This window comes from Equus quagga, unplaced genomic scaffold, assembly GCF_021613505.1.
Source record: "Equus quagga isolate Etosha38 unplaced genomic scaffold, UCLA_HA_Equagga_1.0 153_RagTag, whole genome shotgun sequence".
In the NCBI taxonomy this organism is placed as follows: domain Eukaryota; kingdom Metazoa; phylum Chordata; class Mammalia; order Perissodactyla; family Equidae; genus Equus; species Equus quagga.
In genome coordinates, this window is record NW_025796915.1 from 3,523,429 (window position 1) to 3,544,724 (window position 21,296).

Here is a 21,296-nt window from a genome sequence, read left to right on the forward strand (position 1 = left end):
TTTTGATGTATTGCTGAATTCCGGTTCCCAAAATTTTGCTGAGGATTTTTGCCTCTATGTTCATCAGCGATATCGGCCTATAGTTCTTTTTTGTGCTGTCCCTGTCAGGCTTTGGTATCAGAATGATGTTGGCTTTGTAGAATGTGTTAGGAAGTGTTCCATCTTCCCTAATTTTTGGAATAGCTTGAGAAGGATAGGTAGTAAATCCTCTCTGAAAGTTTGGTAAAATTCCCCAGGAAATCCGTTTGGTCCTGTGGTTTTATTCTTTGAGATGCTTCTGATTGCTGTTTCAGTCTCTTTCCTTGTGATTGTCTATTCAGATTATCTGTTTCCTCTTGACTCAGCTTTGGGAGGTTGTAAGAGCCTAAGAATTTATCCAAAGAATGAGTAAAAAGCACTTTTTTTTTTTGAGGAAGATTAGCCCTGAGCTAACTACTACCAACCCTCCTCTTTTTGCTGAGGAAGGCTGGCCCTGAGCTAACATCCATGCCCATCTTCCTCTATATACATGGGACACCTACCACAGCATGGCGTGCCAAGCAGTGCCATGTATGCACCCGGGATCTGAACCAGCAATCCCCGGGCCGCCAAGAAGTGGAACGTGCGCACTTAACCACTGCGTCACCAGGTCAGCCCCAAGTAAATAGCATTTTCATGTGTTGGAAGGCCATAGGAGGAACTTGGAATGAAATAAACCTCTTTCCTTCTCAGAAGGAGGACAGTGATTGGAACAACCAAGACAGAGAAGTAGGAAATAAACTGTTAACTCGGTAACCACTGAATGTCCTTAACTCTCTCGGGGTCCCCAAACCTCATCCAGCCCTCATGTAGACAACTTGGCTGGATAATATACAGTCCAGGATTTCAACTGGCTTGGAGGTGATGCTTCCGGAAATCTAAGACTGAAAGAAACACTCCCTGCAGGTGATCATGTAAAATGCTACTAGTCAGACTCAGTGAAAAGAGAGGGTATTGCATTCATTCTCCCATTCGCTGAGGTAAATCAGGAAGGCCCTACTTCATCACACTCCTGATCCAGGCAAGGTTTAGTATGGGTACTGCTAAAGCCCAGTTTCAGAACGAAGACTTGGGCTCCACTAAAGTGTTGTAGAGTGAGGCATTAACCCATACCACTCACTTCTCGCAAAATTAGGCAGTTTTCCAAAGCGGTTACATCTCAAGTGGCTTGCATCTCTTCAAAAGCCTAAAACAGCTGTTTTGCTTGGTGGCCCACTCTCTAGATACCAATAGGCAATATACAAAGGCACCTGGGGGGCCGGCCTTGTGGCGTAGCGGTTAGGTTCACATGTTCCGCTTTGGAGGCCCAAGGTTCGCCAGTTCGGATGCTGGGTGTAGACATGGCACCGTTTGGCAAGCCATGCTGTGGCAGGCGTCCCACATATAAAGTAGAGGAAGATGGGCAAGGATGTTAGCCCGGGGCCAGTCTTCCTCAGCAAAAAGAGGAGGATTGGTGGCAGATGTTAGCTCAGGGCTAATCTTCCTCAAAAAAAAAGGTACCTGGTCTTCCAATGTCAGAAAGAATTGACAACAAATGGGATCAACAAGACAGTACTTGACTGGCGAGGGAAAAGGAAAAGGTGCTGGTTTGGGCAACATCATTCACTGAGATTGGGGACATGGTTGCCTCAGAGCAACCATGACATCCATTTTCAAGGCTTGACTCCAGGCACCCTTCTATTCCTACTTTTCACTCTCTCCCTATGTGCTTTCACTCATTTCCTTAGCCCAGATGAGCGTGTACGTGCCATCAGGTGCAAATACATATGTCTAGTATTTGTTCCAGACCTGTTCTGACCACCGGACCTCTATGTTCAACTGTCTGTCTGGCATCTCCACCTGGATGTCTGAAATCTCTCTTTCTTGCCTCTCTCCCCCCACTTCAGTGCTCCCTAGTTCATAAACGGCACTACTACATGCCCTGCTGCTCAAGTCAGAATCTCCTTCCTACCCTATATGCAAGTCATCAAGTCTTGCTCAGTCTACTTGCCTCTCACCACTCTGCCTTGTTCACTAGGCTCCGTCTTTACCAGCCATCTCTCAGTTCACTGAACACCATGTGCTCTCCTACCAGTGGGCTTTAATACATGCAGCTGTTCCCTATGCTGGGGACACACACCACCCTTCTTTACCAGGACAATGCCTATTCATCTGAAATGAATGAAAGGGCTCATCTCAGACTGGATTAGCCTCTCTAGTTACATAACATGTAGCACTCCATTTCTCTTCCTCAGCGTTCTAAACAATTTCAATTATTTACAAATTATATTATTTCTAATAATTGGGACCATGTCTGTCTGATTCTCTGCTTACAGTGTCTGGGATACTGTAGGTGTTCATTAAACATTTGCTGATTGATCGAAAAGTTTGCAGGAGAAGACACTAACTTTAATTTTGATTAAATTATGATAGAATATGGACTATATTCCAGTATGGATACCAGTAAACAAACATTTATATGGATCTGAAGATCAGAAGAGTGCTCTAGTTTGACTAACAAATGAATTCCTAAATATACCCTACTTCTGACTTTCTTTTGTTCAACATTATATGCATCCTAGATTATCTGTGTTGATAAATACAGCTCAAGCTTATTTTACTTTATGCCAACTTAAATTTTTTTTGCCACTTCTCAATGTGCCCTCTGCTCTGTAATAGTCTGTTTACTCTCTTCAGCACACACAGCGTTCCCTCTCGTCTCTTATTTTCAAACGCTATTCTGACTCAGTCTTCCAAGCCCAGGTTCAGCTTCTTCCCTGACTGCTCTACTGTGCCTTCCTAGCTCTCCCTTCTCTGAACATACTTCACTGCAACTCATCTCATTGTTCCTTCTGTTTTACTTTTGTTCTATTAGACTGAAAGCACATGGAGGTCAAGGACAATGTACCGCCTACGCTGCAGAGGATTTTCATTTCAGTAATTTCATAAAGGAAACAGTAGGAGGTGGGTCAGCACGGAGACATTTTTATCCTACTAGCAAGCTTTTCTTTTCTTTTTTTTGTGAGGAATATTGTTCCTGAAATAACAGCTGTGCCAATCTTCTTCTACTTTATGTGGGATGCCACCTCAGCGTGGCTTGACGAGAGGTGCTAGGTCCACACTGAAGATCCAAACCTGCAAACCCCGGGCCGCTGAAGTGGATGGAGTGTGCCAACTTAACCACTACACCACCAGGCCGGCCCCAGCAAAGCATTTCTCTTGCCCTAATACAAGTGCCTTATAAGAACGCTGATGTGGGAACACTTTCTAGGTTAGCCATGCTGTTTCTTATTAAAAGGAAAAAGAAAGGCTACTTTGTTTTTGAATAAACATTAAACTGCCGCTTATTTTCTAGCAGAAAAGACAAAGGTTATTCACTTGTTAGACATCTAAAGTTGTTCTTAGGGAAGAATAATCAGAAAAAATGATTCAATAAAAAAGTTGGTCAGGGCAGATTCTGAATTAAAAGACAAGTCTTTCAAAAAAGATCTCTATAATGAAAATCTAATTTGGAAAAGTAATTATACCTACCCAAATCAATTCACTTTCTATTATAAAATATTACTATTTCTCAAAGCCTTTTTTGCTTTGTAAATCAGCTTTGAGGTATAATTAGCATACAGCAAAACGTACCTGTTAAGTGTACAGTTTTGTTGAATTTTGACAAACATGTATGCCTGTGTAACCACTACCACAATCAAGATACAGAATATTCCCAACACTCCATATAGTTCCCTTGTGCTCCCTGCAGTCAATTCCCCCTACCCATTTCTAGGCAACCAGTGATCTTGCTTTGTCCCTACAGATAAGTGCTGCCTATTTTATAATTTCATAAAAACATAATAACACAGTATGTACTCTCTTGTGTTCAGCTTCTTTTGCTCAGCATGTTTGTGAGATTCATTACACAGCTGTGTGTATCCACGGCCTATTCCTTTTAAGTGCTGAGTATCATTCCATTAGACTGTGATACAGTACAATTTACCATTTACTTCTTGACCCCTTTTAGACTATCATAAATAAAGCTATTATGAACATTTGCGTACAACTCTTTGTGTCAATGTGTGCTTTTATTTCTCTTGGTTAAATAACTATTAGTGGGAATGTTGGATTCTATGGTCAACTTTTTAAGAAACTTCCAAACTGTCTTCTAAAGTGGTTGTACCATCAGACATTCCCACCAGCTTCCAGTTCTGCATCCTTGAGTTCCAATTCTGCATCCTTGCTGATATCTGGTATTGGCAGTCTATTAAATTTTAGCAGTTCTGGAGGATGTGTAGTGGTATTCCATTGCATTTCTCTGATGATTAATGATGTTGAGAATCAAGTCCAATTTATTAATCTTTTAAAATTTTATAATTTGCGCTTTTTTGTATCCTTTGACAATCCCAAAGTCATGAAGATTTGTTCTTGTTTTCTTCTAGAAGTTTTGCAGTTTTAGCTCTTGCATTTAGGTCTGTTTTTGTGAATGGTGTGAGACAAGGATCAAGGAAGCTTCCTTTTCTTTCTCATACAGACATCCAGTTATTTCCACACCTTTGTTGAAAACACTATCCTCTCTCCACTGAATTCTGAGTATTTTTGTCAAAAATCAATTGGCCATATACATATGGATCTATTTCGGAACTCTACTCTGTTCCACTCATCTATAACACCTACCTTTACACTAATACTACCACAATGTCTCAATTACTGTGGCTTTATAATAAGTCCTGAAATCAGATGGTCTGGGTCTTCTAAACTTAACTCTTCTTTTCAAAAACTTTTGGCCCAGTGGTGCAGCAGTTAGGTTCGCATGTTCCACTTTGGTGGCCCGGGGCTCGCTGGTTTGGATCTGAGGTGCAGACCTATGCATCGCTTGTCAAGCCATGCTGTGGCAGGCATCCCACATACAAAGTAGAGGAAGATGGGCACGGATGTTAGCTCAGGGCCAGTCTTCCTCAGCAAAAAAAAAAAAAAAAAAGAGGATTGGTGGCAGATGTTAGCTGAGAGGTAATCTTCCTCAAAAAAAATTTTTTTTTGGCTATTCTAGGTCCTTTGGTTTTTCATATAAATTTTAGAATAAGTTTATCAATTTCATAAAAAAGTCTACCGGGACTTGGGATTTGTAGTAGAGAGAAGTGTCATTTTAATAATACTGTCTTCCAATCCCTGAGCCTGGTATCTCCATTTAAGTCTTCTTGAATTTTTCTCAGAATAATTTTTTACTTTTCAGTGTACAGACTGTACAAATTTTTACAGTTTATCCGTAAGTACTACTTTTTTGTTTTTTGGTGAGGAAGATTGGTCCTGAGTTAGCATTTGTTGCCAATCTTCCTCTTTTGCTTGAGGAAGATTGCCCCTGAGCTAACATCTGTGCCAATCCTCCTCTATCTCGTATTTGGGATGCCACCACAGCATGGCTTGATGAGTAGAGTGTAGGTCCACATCTGGGATCCAAACCTGAGAACTCCGGGCCACTGAAGCAGAGAGTGTGACCCTATCCACTATGCCACAGGCTGGCCCCAGGACTTCATATTTTTTGATGCTATGGATCATCAAAATGGCACTGCTGTTTTAATTCCAATTTTCAACTGCTTATTGTTAGTATATGGAATACAAATGCTTCTGTATGTAGACTTTATATCTTGTGACCTTGCTAAACTCACTCATAGGTTTAGTAGCCTTTTTATAGATTCCTTAAGATTTTCTACCAGTAACAATGAGCATGTATACTGCTCAGATATTGGTTTCTAAATATCATTTTCTATAAAAGAAACCAGGGTTTTTGGAGAAATGACTCATTCAAGAGCTAAGGCTAGAAAAATACCAGATGAGCCTAAAACATCTTACTGTGTCAAAAAGGAAGAAAGTGCTCAAAGAAAGATGAGAGATGTCAAATGGACAGAGGAACCAGTTATAAAGAGACTACCATTGGCCGTTCTTTCACTATGAAAGAGAAGGCAAGCTCTTATCTTATGCTAATAAATGTAGAAGAAATAATGGGATTAGAAAATTACCACTTGGGAAACACCATAGTTATAACTGTTGCTAAAGATGATAAAACTAGCAAGTGAAAGTTTGATGAGAAACAAAATATTTACAAAGACTCAAAGTATTCCCCCACAAGGTACTTATTAATTATGAAGGAAAAAAATAACTTTATAGTGGAGAAATGTGACAGAGACTGTTGTAACCAAGTGATTAAAGTTAACATCACTAGCAAGAGCTTTCATGTGCCTCCTGATATGATGCTACAAGAACACATATGTTATTTCCTTCCAAAAATGCTTACGCTCAATCTAATGAGGAAATATTAGACGAGTCTAAATTGAGGGACATTCTACAAAATATAAATGGTCTATATTTTTTAAAAACATCATAGTCATAAAGCCAAGAAAAAAACCGCGGAACTGTTCCATATCAAAAAAACTAATGGGGGGTCGGCCTGGTGGCACAGCGGTTACATGCGCACATTCTGCTTCAGCAGCCCGGATCCCGGGGTGTGGACATGGCACCACCTGGCAGGCCATGCTGTGGCAGGCGTCCCACATATAAAGTACAGGAAGATGGGCATGGATGTTAGCTCAGGGCCAGTCTTCCTCAGCAAAAAGAGGAGGATTGGTAACAGATGTTAGCTCAGGGCTGATCTTCCTCAAAAACAACAACAACAAAAAACTAACGGGACACAATAACTAAATGCAACATGCGATCCGGGACCAGAAAACAACGTTTTTCTTTTGCTATAAAGGCCAGTAATGAGATGACTAGTAAAATGTAAATAAAGTCTGTAGTCTTAGTGTTAATTTGCTGATTTTGATAACTGTTTTTAGGAAACACACAGTAAAGTACTAGTGATGCGGCCAGCCTGCTGGCACAGTGGTTAAGTGAGCATGATCTGTTTTGAGGGCCCGGGGTTCGCTGGTTCGGATGCCAGGTGCAGACATGGCACTGCTTGGCACGCCATGTTGTGGCAAGAGTCCCACATATAAAGTAGAGGAAGATGGGCACGGATGTTAGCTCAGGGCCAGGCTTCCTCAGCAAAAAGAGGAGGAGTTAGCAGCAGATGTTAGTTCAGGGCTAATGTTCCTCAAAAAAAAAAAAAAGAAAAGAAAAGAAAAAACAAATAAGCAAAGTATTAGTGACTAGCAGGACATCATGTCTGCAACTTACCCTCAAATAGTTCAAGAAAAAAACATGTACTTACAGGAAGATACAGAATGATAAAGCACAGGTGGTAAAATGTTAACCTTTGGGGGATCTGGGTGAAGGACATATAGGAATTCTTTGCACTATTTTTCTATAAAAACAAAATTATTACACAAGAAAAAGTTAAAAAGAAAGAAATCACATGTGCAATCACTTCCTCTACTTAGCATACATACCCAGATTTTCGATGGTGTAATAGCGCTGTTTATAGTCCACTTTGATGGTCTGGGCATGAGGGCTGCCAATGCCATAGCCAATAGCATAACCTCTGACCACAATGTTCTGATTCTCTGGAGGAGTCCAGCTTACTACGATGCTAGTGACAAGTGGGCGGACATGAAGAGAACTGGGCACATCAGGAACACGAGTTTCTGGGAAGGAAAGTAGAAAATCAAGATGAGATTTGCCCTCCTAGAATATTTCACAGTCCTTGGGGAATGGTGTTCAGCCTGCTGCCAAATTATTTGGGGCTAAGTTTTTTTCATTATGCCCAAGAATTCAAAGAGAATTTGTATGTCTAGTGAAGTATGGCCTATGATTTTACTGCCGTCTAAGAAAAAACAAAACTCAAAGGCCTGAAATATAAGACATTACAATATTAATTTGGAAGGGAGGACAAAGAGATCCAAGAACCTTGACCCAATGGAGAAAAACAAATAAACTGCCTTTCAATAGTTACCCACTCCTACTGGTCTCACATTTGACTCCCAAACTCTACCAGGTGGAATGTGAAAGACATAACACCAACTGATCAGAGGCCTGTTGTCACAGGTGATCAGGTATCACGCTACCACAATGGGATCAGTTATTTACTCCCCTAAGTACTACGATAAGCCAGAAAATATGAAATTTTAGAAGCACAATTGATTTAAATGGTAGGAGACTAAGAGGCTTAAAAAGGTGGCAATTTACAGTATCTTTCAAGTACATTATTGTAAGCCATAAATTGCTATCTTCATTTAAAAGCTAGTAAACCAAGAATTAGAATAAGGACCCAGGTCTCTGTCTCTGGAGTGCAGCACCTGTCTCTGATAAAGATACACACACACCCATGTGGAGTGACTCACTGGATAAACAGGTGAGAAAAAGGGCATGGTGTCCAGGACTAAGGGAAACTGCCACTGAAACAAAGGCACGATTTATGTGGTGCAGTCTTAAATTTTAGATTATCCATTTACTTAATGGCTTTGGTAGAAAAAAGACTTTTTGTTTGAGGAAGATTAGCCCTGAGCTATCATCTGCCACCAATCCTCCTCTTTTTTGCTGAGGAAGACTGGCCATGAGCTATCATCCGTGCCCATCTTCCTCTACTTTATATGTGGGACGCCTACCACAGCATGGCTTGACAAACGGTGCCATGTCCACACCTGGGATCTGAACTGGGGAACCCCGGGCCACGGAAGTGGAACATGCGAACTTAACTACTGTGCCACTGGGCTGGCCTGAAAAACAGACTTTTTAAAGCACCTATATATTTCCATTTGTTCTGGTTCTGCTTAAAGGGGCACTTCTCTAAAAGCCACTGCAAAAAACCCAAACAAACAAAAAAACACATTCCAGAAGACTTGCTGCATTCCAGGAATGACTGCAGTATTAAAGTTCACAGATTTAAGCCATATACACCCCAAATCTGTGGCTTTCCAGTTTGACTCATTTGACCACAGTTAGTACCTAGCCTGTGCCAATTCTGCCAATTGTTGTTCTTACCATCCAAGTCACTTTCAAAAGTTTCAGCAGAAAGCCAGTCAGTAGCGGGGCCTGTACCATTGATCGTTAGAGCGGCCACTCGGAAATTATATTCAGTCCCCCGATCAAGACCTGAGACCCAAATGACAAAGAAAGACAAACTGAAACAAGAGCTTTGGAAAAACAAAAGATTAACAGTCTTTGATTAGAGCAAATATCTCATCTACCAACTCAGTATGTAGCTAGTATCCTGATAAAGTTTCAGTTAAAGTCGCTACAGAACAAGCAACACACAAACACAGCAGAGAGGAGCTCCCAGCTCTCAGGTAGAGGCTGAAGCCCACTCAAGCCTGGAGGAGAGAAATGAGCAACGCTCCCAGGGGATTACAGAATTTTTTTTAAGAGCTGGAAGGCACCTTAGAGATCACTTAAAGCAATCCCTTCATTTTGTTACTAAGGAAGCTAAAGCCAACAAGAGGCCAAGGATAATGAAAGAGTTATAACAAAGGAATAAAGTCAGTTGGTCTCAGAAGACACGCAAGACTAGAAAAGAACGCAAAGACATTATCTCCTACCAGTTACCTCTGTTCTCTAAGTTACCCCATAACGACAGCAGAAAAACTTTAAACACCAAATATGGCCTAGAAATCTATTTCTCAACAGCCTACTGGCCCACAAGTACAATACAGTACATACAATAAACAAAAGAGGAAAAAGGCCTCTCTATTATGCAACCTTTCATATTTACTATCAGCTAATAAAGTACACGATTTACCCATATATTGAAGGCAACAAAGATCCACATGTAAAAGTCTGCCCTACAAAGTAGGGCAACAGTCAATAATATGGTCAGCTATTCATATATTCATGTGTCCATTTTGTTCTTTCTTATTGTGCTAAAAGACATGTAACAAAATTTACCATCTTAACCATTTTTAAATGTACAGTTCACATGCATACATTTTTAGGGCACTTAAATACTAGATACTGTGATAGGCTTTGGAAGGGTTATGAAAAATTATCCTACCTCCCCACATCCAAATATTGGGATCTTTGGCCAGCAGTATGGTATAGAAACTCCAAAGAGAGAGCTATTGAGAGAACTTGGGCAGGAGGCAGGATGAGCCCTGGCTCAGTTAATTAACCCTGTCACATGGTGTGAGAGGAGAGATGGGAGGTTGGGTTCTCTGCAGGCCCATCCTGAATCTGTTTGCCCACAAGAAAGCAAGAAGCAAGACAGAAAGAGAAACAAAATGGCTGGGCCCAAGTCAGTTTACCTCCCTGTCTCTTCCTTGCATACAATGAACCAGAAAGTGCCAGAGTGGGCTGTACATGTATTTATAATGGTTAACAGACAACAACCTGGACCACTAGCAAACATGGCTCAATTGAGGTCCTAAAAGAATTTAGCCAGATTATCATTCCCTCCCCTTTTGGCGAGAATTAGAATGTGAGAGAGCGAGAGAGCGAGAGAGGGAGAGCGAGAGACAGAGCATGTGAGCATCCTGGGACCAAAACATGCTAAACTTCAATCAAGTCTGTTAAACGAATGAATCTAAATATGATTTTAAAATGCAAGAATTTTCTTTGTGAAGAAAAAGTTACTTTTACCATGAAAGTGGTATTTTTCTTACATAGCAAACGTTTCATTGAGAAAATGAATAGTCTCCTCATGGGCAAGGACTGTACTATATTTCTATATTATTAGCAACAAGAACAGTACCTGGTATACAGTAAATATCTACTATTAAATATTCAAAATAAAAGCCTTACAGATGGGAAATGTTATTTATCTGCATTTGGAATAAAATCAGAAACTGACTTTTAAGAACATCTGTGACCAGTTTTACCATAATCCTCCTTTAGTGCGATTTCTCAGCAACACCCACTGCAGCCATGTTTACTCGCTGCAGCTCAGAGCTATGTGGGTTCATGTGAAGAACCCAAAAGACTGAAAGGTACCCTTGGAGACAAATATTCACCTTCTCCTATTTTGAAGGAATTTAATCCCATCTGCGAGGTGAGGAGTAAGGAAAAAAGCTTGCTGGATTACTAGAGGACAGTTTTCCACTGTCAGCAGCTCTCTTAATTTTCAGAAATTCATATCTATAAAGAAGGGAAGACTCATTACACTTTTTGACTCCAGATCTTGGTTCTATTAAGAACCTGGCCCCTGGGAGCAGAGCCAAGTGGTTGATATCAACCTTCTCTAATCCTTTCAATGTCTACCCAGGAGGGAAGCAATGTCAGGAAAGTTTATAGTTCCCCACAGATGATGAATTAATTCTCCAGGCTTTTATAATAATGACAAGACCTCCATTCTTATACCTTTCTTCCTCGAGCTCTACTAGGAACCCCCAAAAGGGTTTGTTAGGGGCATCTGTCTCTATTCTTTGTAAGCACGGTCCCAATATCCAAAGAGCAACAGCACTTCACCTTCCTCCCATGCTTCTCCTGCAGAGCCAACTTGCCCATGCCCCTCCCACGCTTCTTGCTAAGCCAACTCCACTTTTCCTACCTGAGCAAGGAAGAGGAGGGTACTCTGCCATCTGTAGGGGGAATGCATATTAGAGATGCATTTGGGTCCATTTTTACCAGGTAAGCCACTTCTCTGTTGCATATAAAGGGAAAACTATTCAAAACAAGCTATCCTTGAGAGAATTTTCTAAAACTTTATCATGTCCATAGTAATAAGAATGATTATTACATTGCTATAGCTATTCACAAATGTTGTTTCAGGCTGCATATAAACAAGTGGTGTCAGTGTTAGAAAAATAATTTTGTAAACCTCTGCTACCAACCAGACTGAGTAGATTCTTTGCTTATACAGCTTTGTTTTACCTTTTTATAGATCACAAAAAAGTAATATATATATTCAAAAAAGAAAATGGGGAGAATACAGAAAAAGACAAGTAAGGAAATAAAACTCAAACACAATCTCACCACCCAGAGATGGCAAAACCTGTAGGAGTGTTTTCCATTAATTTTTATCAAGTCAGAAGCAGACTGAACCATACAAACTCTTTTGAACCATTTTCACTTTGTATAGGTCAACAGCTGAGGGTAGTCAGTAGACTAGCACAATTCAATGTCTGAGAAAGACAGCATCTCCTAGCTTTTGCCTATGTGCAAAGCAGCTTACCTTCAATCAGCTGAGACAGCTGTGTCCCAGTTACCAAGGTCTCAGTGACATCACTCTTTCTGGAGGCCTTTCGGTAGCGAATCTTGTAGCCAGTAATCTGCCCATTTTGTGTGGCTGGAGGAGGTGGCTGCCAGTGAATCATAATACTCTGGGAAAAGACAAGATTATAGGAAAAAGACTGAATATATTGAAAGCTTAGTCCTCACTATTTTATGTGTTATTACCTTAAATTCACCTTGTAAAGAGAACAAAAATAAAGGCAGCAGGGTGCTCAGGTCAGAGTTCGCTAAGTTATTTAATAACCACTCAAAAATACTTTTTAATTTTAAAGCCATCTGACAGATGTCTGCCTTTGATTCACACTGGGCTCATCTCACAGTACTAAGTTATGATACTAAGGTATCATAAACAACTTACTTCTTCCTACTTCATTGCCAAGGCTCTGGAATGCTAAGATCTAGAATGTCATGGTTTACATACTAATGGCAATATATTTGCAGAAAGGCTAAAGTAATTTTTGCTTCACAGAAAAGCAGTAAAGTTAAACAGAATAAACCGGAGTTGGTTTCTAAACCCTGCTTTACCAGCAAGTGTACCATCCATGTCACCTTACTTCTCTGCTTGATTATGATTGTTTTGATATAGAATCTCCCTCTTGGTAAGCCCTTCTGAGGTTGAACAGTACACCAGTAAAAATGAACAATGACAAGATAAAGTTTTACCTTTGAATTCCTTACTTCTAAGGACAGATTCTGAGGAGCAGCACTGGGAACTGGATGGGGAGAAAAAAAATTTTTCAGTTACCTACATATCACCCTCATGTGCTTGTTATTGGCCAGACTCTACCCAAATGCATATCTCAAACACTGATTATGCAACCTGAAGGTCTAAACCAAGCTGCCAGTGCCTTCATGTTGATAACAGTATGTGGATAAGGTGTGGTTGTGTTTGATTCATTTAAAAAAATGAGACATTCATATAAATGCACCCATACTCAAGCCAGGTTGTACTTTTAACTTTTCTAGATCCCAGATACATTGCGACCCTTCAATGTACTCTTCTGAATATTCTTGGTGATAGCATATCTTTATCTTAGGGAAGAGCCACAAATGTTCTGGAAACAAGTCTAATGGATACGGCAAGTGAATGAACCGGGTAATGTCACTATGAGTCCAAAATGTGACATACATAAATCAGTGAGCTAGGCTTTCTTGTGCGGTTCTTAAACCAGTTTTGAAGGCCGTTCCCAAGTGGAGCAAAGAGATATTTAAGCAATGACAGCTTCAGTAAAGTGACCACGTGACTTCACAAGCCAACTATACATCGGAATGCTCAATTAGATGTGAGAAGTTTGGGACTCCCGGCTAAATAAACAGCTGCATAACTTTAGTTTCTCACATATTAGAACATAAGACAGGGGTATCTCAAAGTTTATGGTCCATACACTCTCCAACATCCCCCTCTGTAGTACCTATAGCAAGCAAAGAAAATTTACGTAAACTTAATCAGTTTCTTCTCTACCTACAAAATGTTGACTTTAGCTCTCCTCTCCTAATCCATCCACAGAAACTTCTTTCTCTCTTTTTCTGACATTTGGTGACCAGGTATATAACTAAGTGCCCACTGTGCTACAGGCTTCTGGAGGACAGAGACTATTTCTTGCTCAATGTTGTATCTTCTGCTAACAAAGTGCTTCAGGCCTCAATCCAGAGATCCAGGCACAGAGGGTCTGGAGTACAACTTAGACACATGTGTTTTGAAAAAAGTTCATGAATGGTTCCTACTATCCCCGTTAAGAACCTCTCACTTAGGTGCAGGGGCACCCAACACAGTTGTTGTTTCTGTCTTCATCATCATTACCATTGCTAAGATCTGCTGCATACTCCTACATGGTGGGTACTTAATCCTTACAACAATCATACCAAGGGAGTTTCCGTTATTATTCTCATTTTATAGATGACAAAACTATAGATGAGGTTCAGGGCAGTTAACATGCCCAAGATATTTGTTTCACCTGGCACAGGAACCAAGCTCACCTCACTCCAAAGTGCTCTCTTAAGCACCAGGCTAAGACACATTCAGTTCCTGTGACAGGCACTGGAGTCAGCATGCCAACCCACTTAGCACAGTAAAAATTGGCTCATGTGTAGATTTAAAAGCCTACAGTAAACACTTGTTCCCTCAACTGTTCTCAAAACTTTTGACCAACTGGCTTATGTAGTTGTCTAACCAAACTCTAGTTCATATTTATTTTTCCCAACTTCTTATCCTGAAAAATGTCAAGCACACAGAAAAGAGAGGCAAGAATAAAATGGTGAACACCATATATTCTTTTGGTGGAATCAAGTGGATTCACCAATTCTGTCACATATGCTTTATTTCTCTTATTATATTTATACACACATATTTATCTATCTACATATTCTTTCTGAATCATCTGCGAGAGTTGCAGTCATCATGATACTTTACTCCTAAATACTACAGTACGTATTGCCTAAGAACAAGGACATTCTCCCAGAGACCTATAATACAATGATCACATTCAGAAAATTTAATCTTAATACAAAAATAGTATCTAATATATCTAATAACATAGCTAATATTTAAAATTGCCTAACATTATCTATATCTAACATAAAGTAATTGTACTAATACATAGTGTCCTTCATAGCTGGTTTTACTCCCAGATCCAGGAACAAGTCAAAGATCATACATGTTTTATTTTATTTCATGTGTCTTTACTTCTCTTTAATCTAGATTCTAGAATGATTCCTCAATCTTTTATTTTTCCTTTCATAAGGCTAATATTTTTTAAGAATTCAGGTGGTTTATTTATTTATTTTGCAGAATTTCCCTCAATTTTGGGATGTCTCATGGTTTCATCATGATCAGATTCAAGTTAAACATTTTTGGCAGGGATACAACATACATGAAACAGGTGAAGTTACGTCTTTCTCAATGCATCACATCAGGAGGCACATGATGTCAGTCTGCTCCTTTATTAGTGTGACCATTATTATGGTTGACCATTTACTTCAAGAAGTCAAACCACAGCTTCTAAAGCATGCCTGTATATATATAAGGGCTATATATACATACACACACAGTTTTAAAAAATGACATTTTTGTAACACGTTGGATTTAGCTGAGTTTCATGAAACAATACATATACTTACTAAAGTGCAATGAACTCTGTTATTTTCTGTTCTATTCTGAAAATATTTTTAAAAAAATGCTGGTCTTGACTCACTCAATATCTCTGGCAAGCTGTAGTTTGAAAAATACTGCTCCAGATCATGGGCATATGCATATAACTTGGCTTAGAAATTCAATCACAAGCGAGAAATGAAACTGCCACAAATGACTGGGAATTACAAGGATCTATTTGGCATACAAACATGGTTGCTAAGTAGAGCAAGGCTAGCCTTCCAACAGTCCTGGAATGGTCTGTGTTATGAAGAAGCAATAATATTTACTTATACAAAAGCCCCTACTAAAAATAAAAACACTGAGAAGATATTCAGTATCAGGCACTACATGTTCTATGCTCTCTCACTAAGTCTTTACAGCAACACAATGAAGTTGGTTTATCTACATTTTACACGTAAAGAAACACGCTCAGACATGTTAACTGACTTGACCAAAGTCACACCACCAGTAAGGGGCAGAGCTGGGATTTGAACTGAATCTTCTTGACAGCAAAGCCCATGATCTTACCACTACGCCATCAGGGCCCCCAAGCAAGAGATTTTGTTCCCGAGGAAGAAAGACTCACCATCTGACAATGTTCGAACAGCAACATCTTGCGTGGAGACTCCAGGACCATGTTTATTGTAGGCCACCACTCGGAAACTATACTCTGTATATTTTTTCAACCCATTAATGGTGTGGGAGTGACTTGAAACATCAACATCCTTGAACAAAATAAAACAATTATATACACAACGAAAGCCAAAAGAAACGCTGCAAAATAATTAACTATACAAATTCTATATTTGACACAATGCAGATTTTTATCCCTTTACAGAATGTTATTTAACAGTCAAAGCAGATTAATCATAAACACTGGCAATTTACTGAGAAATATTGCTTGATGTTTAGTGACCCATGCTGACAGAAACTACAGAATAAATGTTGGTACAAAGAAATAGAATCTGTCAACTTTCCATTTCCTATAGATCTTTTTTTTCCCTAAGACTTCAAGACAGGTATTGAGTTTTGGAAACATATTTCAACTTTACTATTCCAATCAATGGGTTGAAAAATGGCTTCATCTTATACCTGTTCTTTATCAGTCCCTTTTTCCATGTAGTACAATTTGTAATTCTGAATTTCCCCATTGCCAGACAACGGTGTTTCCCAGGTGACAGTGATAGAAGTAGGTGAAGTTGCATATGCTCGGATGTTAGGTGCTGGGCCGGGGAGCTGAACTAGAAAGAAAATTTCAAAACAGCAAGATACAAATGAAATTTACTGCACTCCTCAATGACCATTCTCAGCAATAATGTCATACTGGCCACATTTTAAAAACAATAAAAACTAAGAAAACAACAGACTTAATTGAAGTGGTTTTAGGGTAATATATAATTAAATGCATTAGCCTTTTTAAGACTCAACACCAAAAACTATCTGTGAAGTATCTCAAATTTATTCAAAGAAAAAAATCAACACTGCAGAATTCTTCTTGAGGTATATAAAATCCTAGTTTTGCAGTGGGACGGCAGCACATAAAACCAACCATCATAAAAAGAAAGCCTTCTTTTACTAGGCACTGGGGACACAGTGATGAATAGAGTCCCTGCCCACAAAGAATTCCCAGTGCAGAGGGAAGTCAGACATAGAGTTATAAATAAATAACGTCATAAGTGCTAAAAGAGTTGGTAACAGTTGTTACCAACTGAAAGGAGAAAGTACACAATTCTGCTTTGGGAGGGGGTGGGTAGCAAAGGAGAAGACTGCTGAAGACTTCTGGGGAGTAAGAGGAATGGACAGTTTTCTTAGATACCAAGGGGAAAACTATTCCAGTCAATGGGGAGGATATGTGAGAAGATAGTGTTATGCAGTTATGGTTGAAACAGAGAATGGATATGGGAGAGAGAATGCTGAAAAGGATGACAAGAGTCAGAGAATGAAGAACCTAATTTAATGCCCTGCTATAGAGTTTGGATTATCTCTTATAGGTGTTCGGTAATCGCTGAAAAGTTATGAGCAGGGACATGACATGACACGATCATATTTCTGTTTAGAAAGGATGTGTGAACACATGCATGGAAGAAAAACAGTAAGGGAACAAGACTAGATTAAAGAATAATAATTTTAAGAATAGCTATCATTTAATGAATGCGTATAACCAGTTGAGCGTTAAGCGCTTTACATGCATTTAAATTACATCGCTCTTTTTGGAAGATTAGCCCTGAGCAAACATCTGCTGCCAATCCTCCTCTTTTTGCTGAGGAAGACTGGCCCTGAGCTAACATCCGTGCCCATCTTCCTCTACTTTATATGTGGGACGCCTGCCACAGCATGGCTTGCCAAGCGGTACCATGTTCACACCTGGGATCTGAACCGGTGAACCCCGGGCCGCTGAAGCGAAATGTGCACACTTAACCACTGCGCCACAGGGCTGGCCCCTTAAATTACATCTTATTTAATCTTTGCACTAATCCAAATGACAGACACTATTATCCTCCCTATTTATAGACCATGATGAGAGGTTTAGAACCACTCCCAAGGGATGGGGAAGTTAGCAAGTGGTGGAGCCCAGAGGTGAGCACTTTCTGATTCTAAAATGCAGACTCAAGAGGACCAGTGAGGAAATCACAACACCCTCCATAGAATGTATGTGACTAGAAAACTCAATGATTGGTTGCCTTACTGACTGTCCAGTTCTAACTCCTACAGTGGCTCACCTACCTTTTTACTATATATTTTTTTTGTCTGACTGACAGGTTCCAGTCCCAATTTATTTTTTTATTTTTACTGTTTTTTTAAGAGTTGGTATTTTTTTTTTAAGATTGGCACCTGAGCTAACAACTGTTGCCAATCTTCTTCTTTTTTTCCTTTCTGCTTTTTCTCCCCAAATCCCTCCAGTACATAGTTGTATATTTTAGTTGTGGGAACTTCCAGCTGTGGCACGTGGGACGCCACCTCAACGTGGCCCGACGAGTGGTGTCATGTCTGCGGCCAGGATCCAAACCAGCGAAACCCTGGGCTGCTACAGCAGAGCGCGCAAACTTAACCACTCGGCCACGGGGCCAGCCCCTCCAGTCCCAATTTATACACAAATCCTGGGCAGTTGCCTATGCCTACACCTTGGTAGACTCTGTATTGGAAAACAATTTCTCTGGTGCTAGTGTTTCTGTCACACATATCCATTAGATTTAAGGAAAGGGGAAAAAAACTAACAAAACGTAAAACAAACCTGCTTTCTTAAACAACAGCACCACAGCTTAAGATTAGTTTTGCTACCAAAGTACAGAAACCTGAATGTGGTTATTCTGACAGTTGTTTGCTTTATTTAGTTATGAATCATGTTATTCACTTACTGTCAAGAGCATATTTTGTGCAGCCTGACAGGTGGGGTTTGTCACACTTCTGCGGTGAGAGAGAACTTTCCTCTAACTTACTAAAGGGGAAAGAAAACAAAAGTCCCCAAATTCCCTTGAAATCATTTTCAATATATTCATTGGCTAAATGTAGGCAAATATGACCCTTAAAAAGGCGCTAACAAATTCTTTCATTTTAGTTGTACAGTGGCATAATAACGGAAAAAATTTTAAGTTGGTTTGTGAAGCTAAAAGTGCAAAATCTTTTCCAAGGGCCGAGTCCGACACTTCTGCCCCACACAGGCTGGATACCTGGAGAGGAAGTGTGAACCTCTCTCCATTTCCGCCAAAACACGCTACAGTCGCTCTCCATCCCTAAAGTATCCTCACCAGCGCCTGTTGCCCCTCTATCTATATTCTTATTTAGCTACTTTATTTTAATCGAACTCCTTGAACAAATGATTGTGCTGCCCACCTTCCCTGTGATGACAGCTCATCGCACTACTGTCTATTTCCTTGTCTGTCTCTGGCACCAGACTGTAATACGCTCCCTGTGGACAGAAGCCAAGTCTTACTCATCTTTACAGCCTGACTGCCTAGCAGTGATGGGCACGTGGTAGGCACTCAACGAATCTCCTGTCCCTTCCATCTTTTCCTTTACCCCTAAATTGACAATGACTCTTCTAGTCCAGTAGTTTTCAACAGTTTGACTCATAAGTTCTGAAATAATAATGAAGGCCACAGGCTCTTTCCCAGGGAAACTGTGAATAGGTACAGACACACAAATATTTTCAGAAGGTTCATAGCGCCAAGATGGAGCCCTTGCACTGAATCCAATCCAGTAGTCTTTTCTTTTATTTTCATCATGATTCGTCTTGCATGTGCACTGTTTGATTGCATTTTGGGGATTGGGTCATGCAGTTTCCTTCCCCAAGAATGCTTGCTCTAAGCCAAATGCTTCAAGGCCCACCTCAGGTCTCATCTTTTCCTCAGAACTTGCCTTGATTTACCTCACTTTTACAGTAATTTTTCCTTGTTCTATATCCCAGTATCTGTCATGAATGACGCCTGTACATGAAAGCTAACGGAGGAAAATTGAGCACGAAATCTAATAGATTGTTCCTCCTCTTATCTGAACACAGTAACTGTGAAATTCAACATCCTTTTCCTGTAATGAGAACACATTCTTTCCTTAAATCAAGCCCTTGACGCTCTGATGAGCTCTCGTTCTTACGCGGGTTTGATGTCTGATCTTTAAGCTCTATCAGTGAAATGATCAATGACCTCCTATCTAGACTGCTTGTTCTTTACGGGCAGAATTCCTGTCTTGTGCATCCTCTGCATCTCTAACACCGTGTGGAGTGCCTCATATATACTCAGTAAATGTTTGGTGAGTGAAGGATTTGCCACAGCATTAGAAAGTGAAGCTCCATACACTTCTTGACTTTACTTGTTCCACCCATCAGGTAAAGTGCTTAAGTTATTTCCATAGTCTCATTGCTAAATTCACTTAATCTGTGTCATTGCCTGGTCAGTAGCTTCCACAAATGTATCTCACATGCTGAAGTAAAATCTTTGTTATTGGAAGCTTGTTAATACAGGAAAACTAATGCAGTTAATAGTGAAAGAAAACTGGAGAAGGCACCAAGGAAAAACAGGGGCTTGTGTTAAAAGAAGGTAAAAGTGTAGAAGAAAGTCTCATGGGAAAAGCATTAATTATGATCTGATTGCTCCTTGCAGTTTCAGGCCTATATTTTAAAAGCAAAACTTAAGACATACAAGACATTTATAAAATAAGTCAACCTAACACTCATTTCAACTGCAGATTATCTTAAGAAATATAATTAGAAGTAACACTATTTAGCACAAAAGACCACAGGTCCAAAGTAAATCTCAAAGAGATTCTGAAGAGTGTGGAAAGTATAAAGATCAGGGCAATCCAGTTGCTAATTATTAAATACCTACTTCATGTGTAAGGCACTATATTAGACACTGTGGGAAACAAAAAGAATGACAAAGACTCTCTCTTTGCCATGAAATAAATGAGATAGCTTAACAATCAGAATTTAAAGAAGAAAGCAATAATGTATCTTAGAATTGTAGAGATACAATATTAGATAGGATCAGAGGAAAGATTCTAGAAGGTATCTGAGCTAGGTCTTAAAGGATCAGTAAAATTTGAGTACATATCAGCAGAATTACTGTTTTACACTACTTGCTACTGTGTGATGTGGATTAATTTGATCTCCCCTAACTAATTCAGAAGGACCTTGGAGGTGAGGAACTGTACTTCTGTACTCCTAGGTGTGCAAGGGTACACGTAAGGTAGGCCTTCATATAGATCTACCTGCACGCCGAGCTGACAGACAGGTGGCAGACTTACCCTCAGGCTGTGTTTCCACTCGTAGTGGAGCTGAACTCTCTCCGGAGCCATGCTTATTTTGAGCCATAACTCTGAAGATGTACACGGTTGCTGGCATTAGGTTTTGAATGGTTACCTGCATTTCTCCTGGGTGACTGGTATTCTCAACACGTTCCCTTTGGACAAAGAGGGATTTGGAAAGAAACAGCATCAATTAGGAATATTTTGAGAATGTGCAGTTTCCATTTTCACTGCAATGCCTATAGATACCAAACCACTTCAAAATCTTAACAATTTAAGTCAAATTAACTCTCAAAAAAGGAAACTTTTGGGGGTGGAACAGTGCACAGTAGAATATGGAGACTGGCAAAGAACA

The 21,296-nt window shown here is 39.9% G+C and overlaps 1 protein-coding gene across 5 annotated transcripts in view; it reads right to left on the bottom strand.

Annotated features, from left to right (window-relative positions):
- The window catches only part of LOC124233072 (neogenin), a 247,290-nt gene that overhangs the window by 35,769 nt on the left and 190,225 nt on the right, over nt 1-21,296 (bottom strand). For all 5 annotated transcript variants that reach the window (XM_046650149.1, XM_046650148.1, XM_046650147.1 and 2 more), the window contains exons 9-15: nt 20,942-21,096; nt 16,295-16,443; nt 15,789-15,927; nt 12,736-12,785; nt 12,014-12,161; nt 8,893-9,003; nt 7,362-7,556 (exon numbers count right to left, since the gene is read on the bottom strand). In XM_046650149.1, coding sequence (XP_046506105.1) covers nt 7,362-7,556; nt 8,893-9,003; nt 12,014-12,161; nt 12,736-12,785; nt 15,789-15,927; nt 16,295-16,443; nt 20,942-21,096 — 947 coding nt within the window. The remainder of the gene's footprint in view (nt 1-7,361; nt 7,557-8,892; nt 9,004-12,013; nt 12,162-12,735; nt 12,786-15,788; nt 15,928-16,294; nt 16,444-20,941; nt 21,097-21,296) is intronic.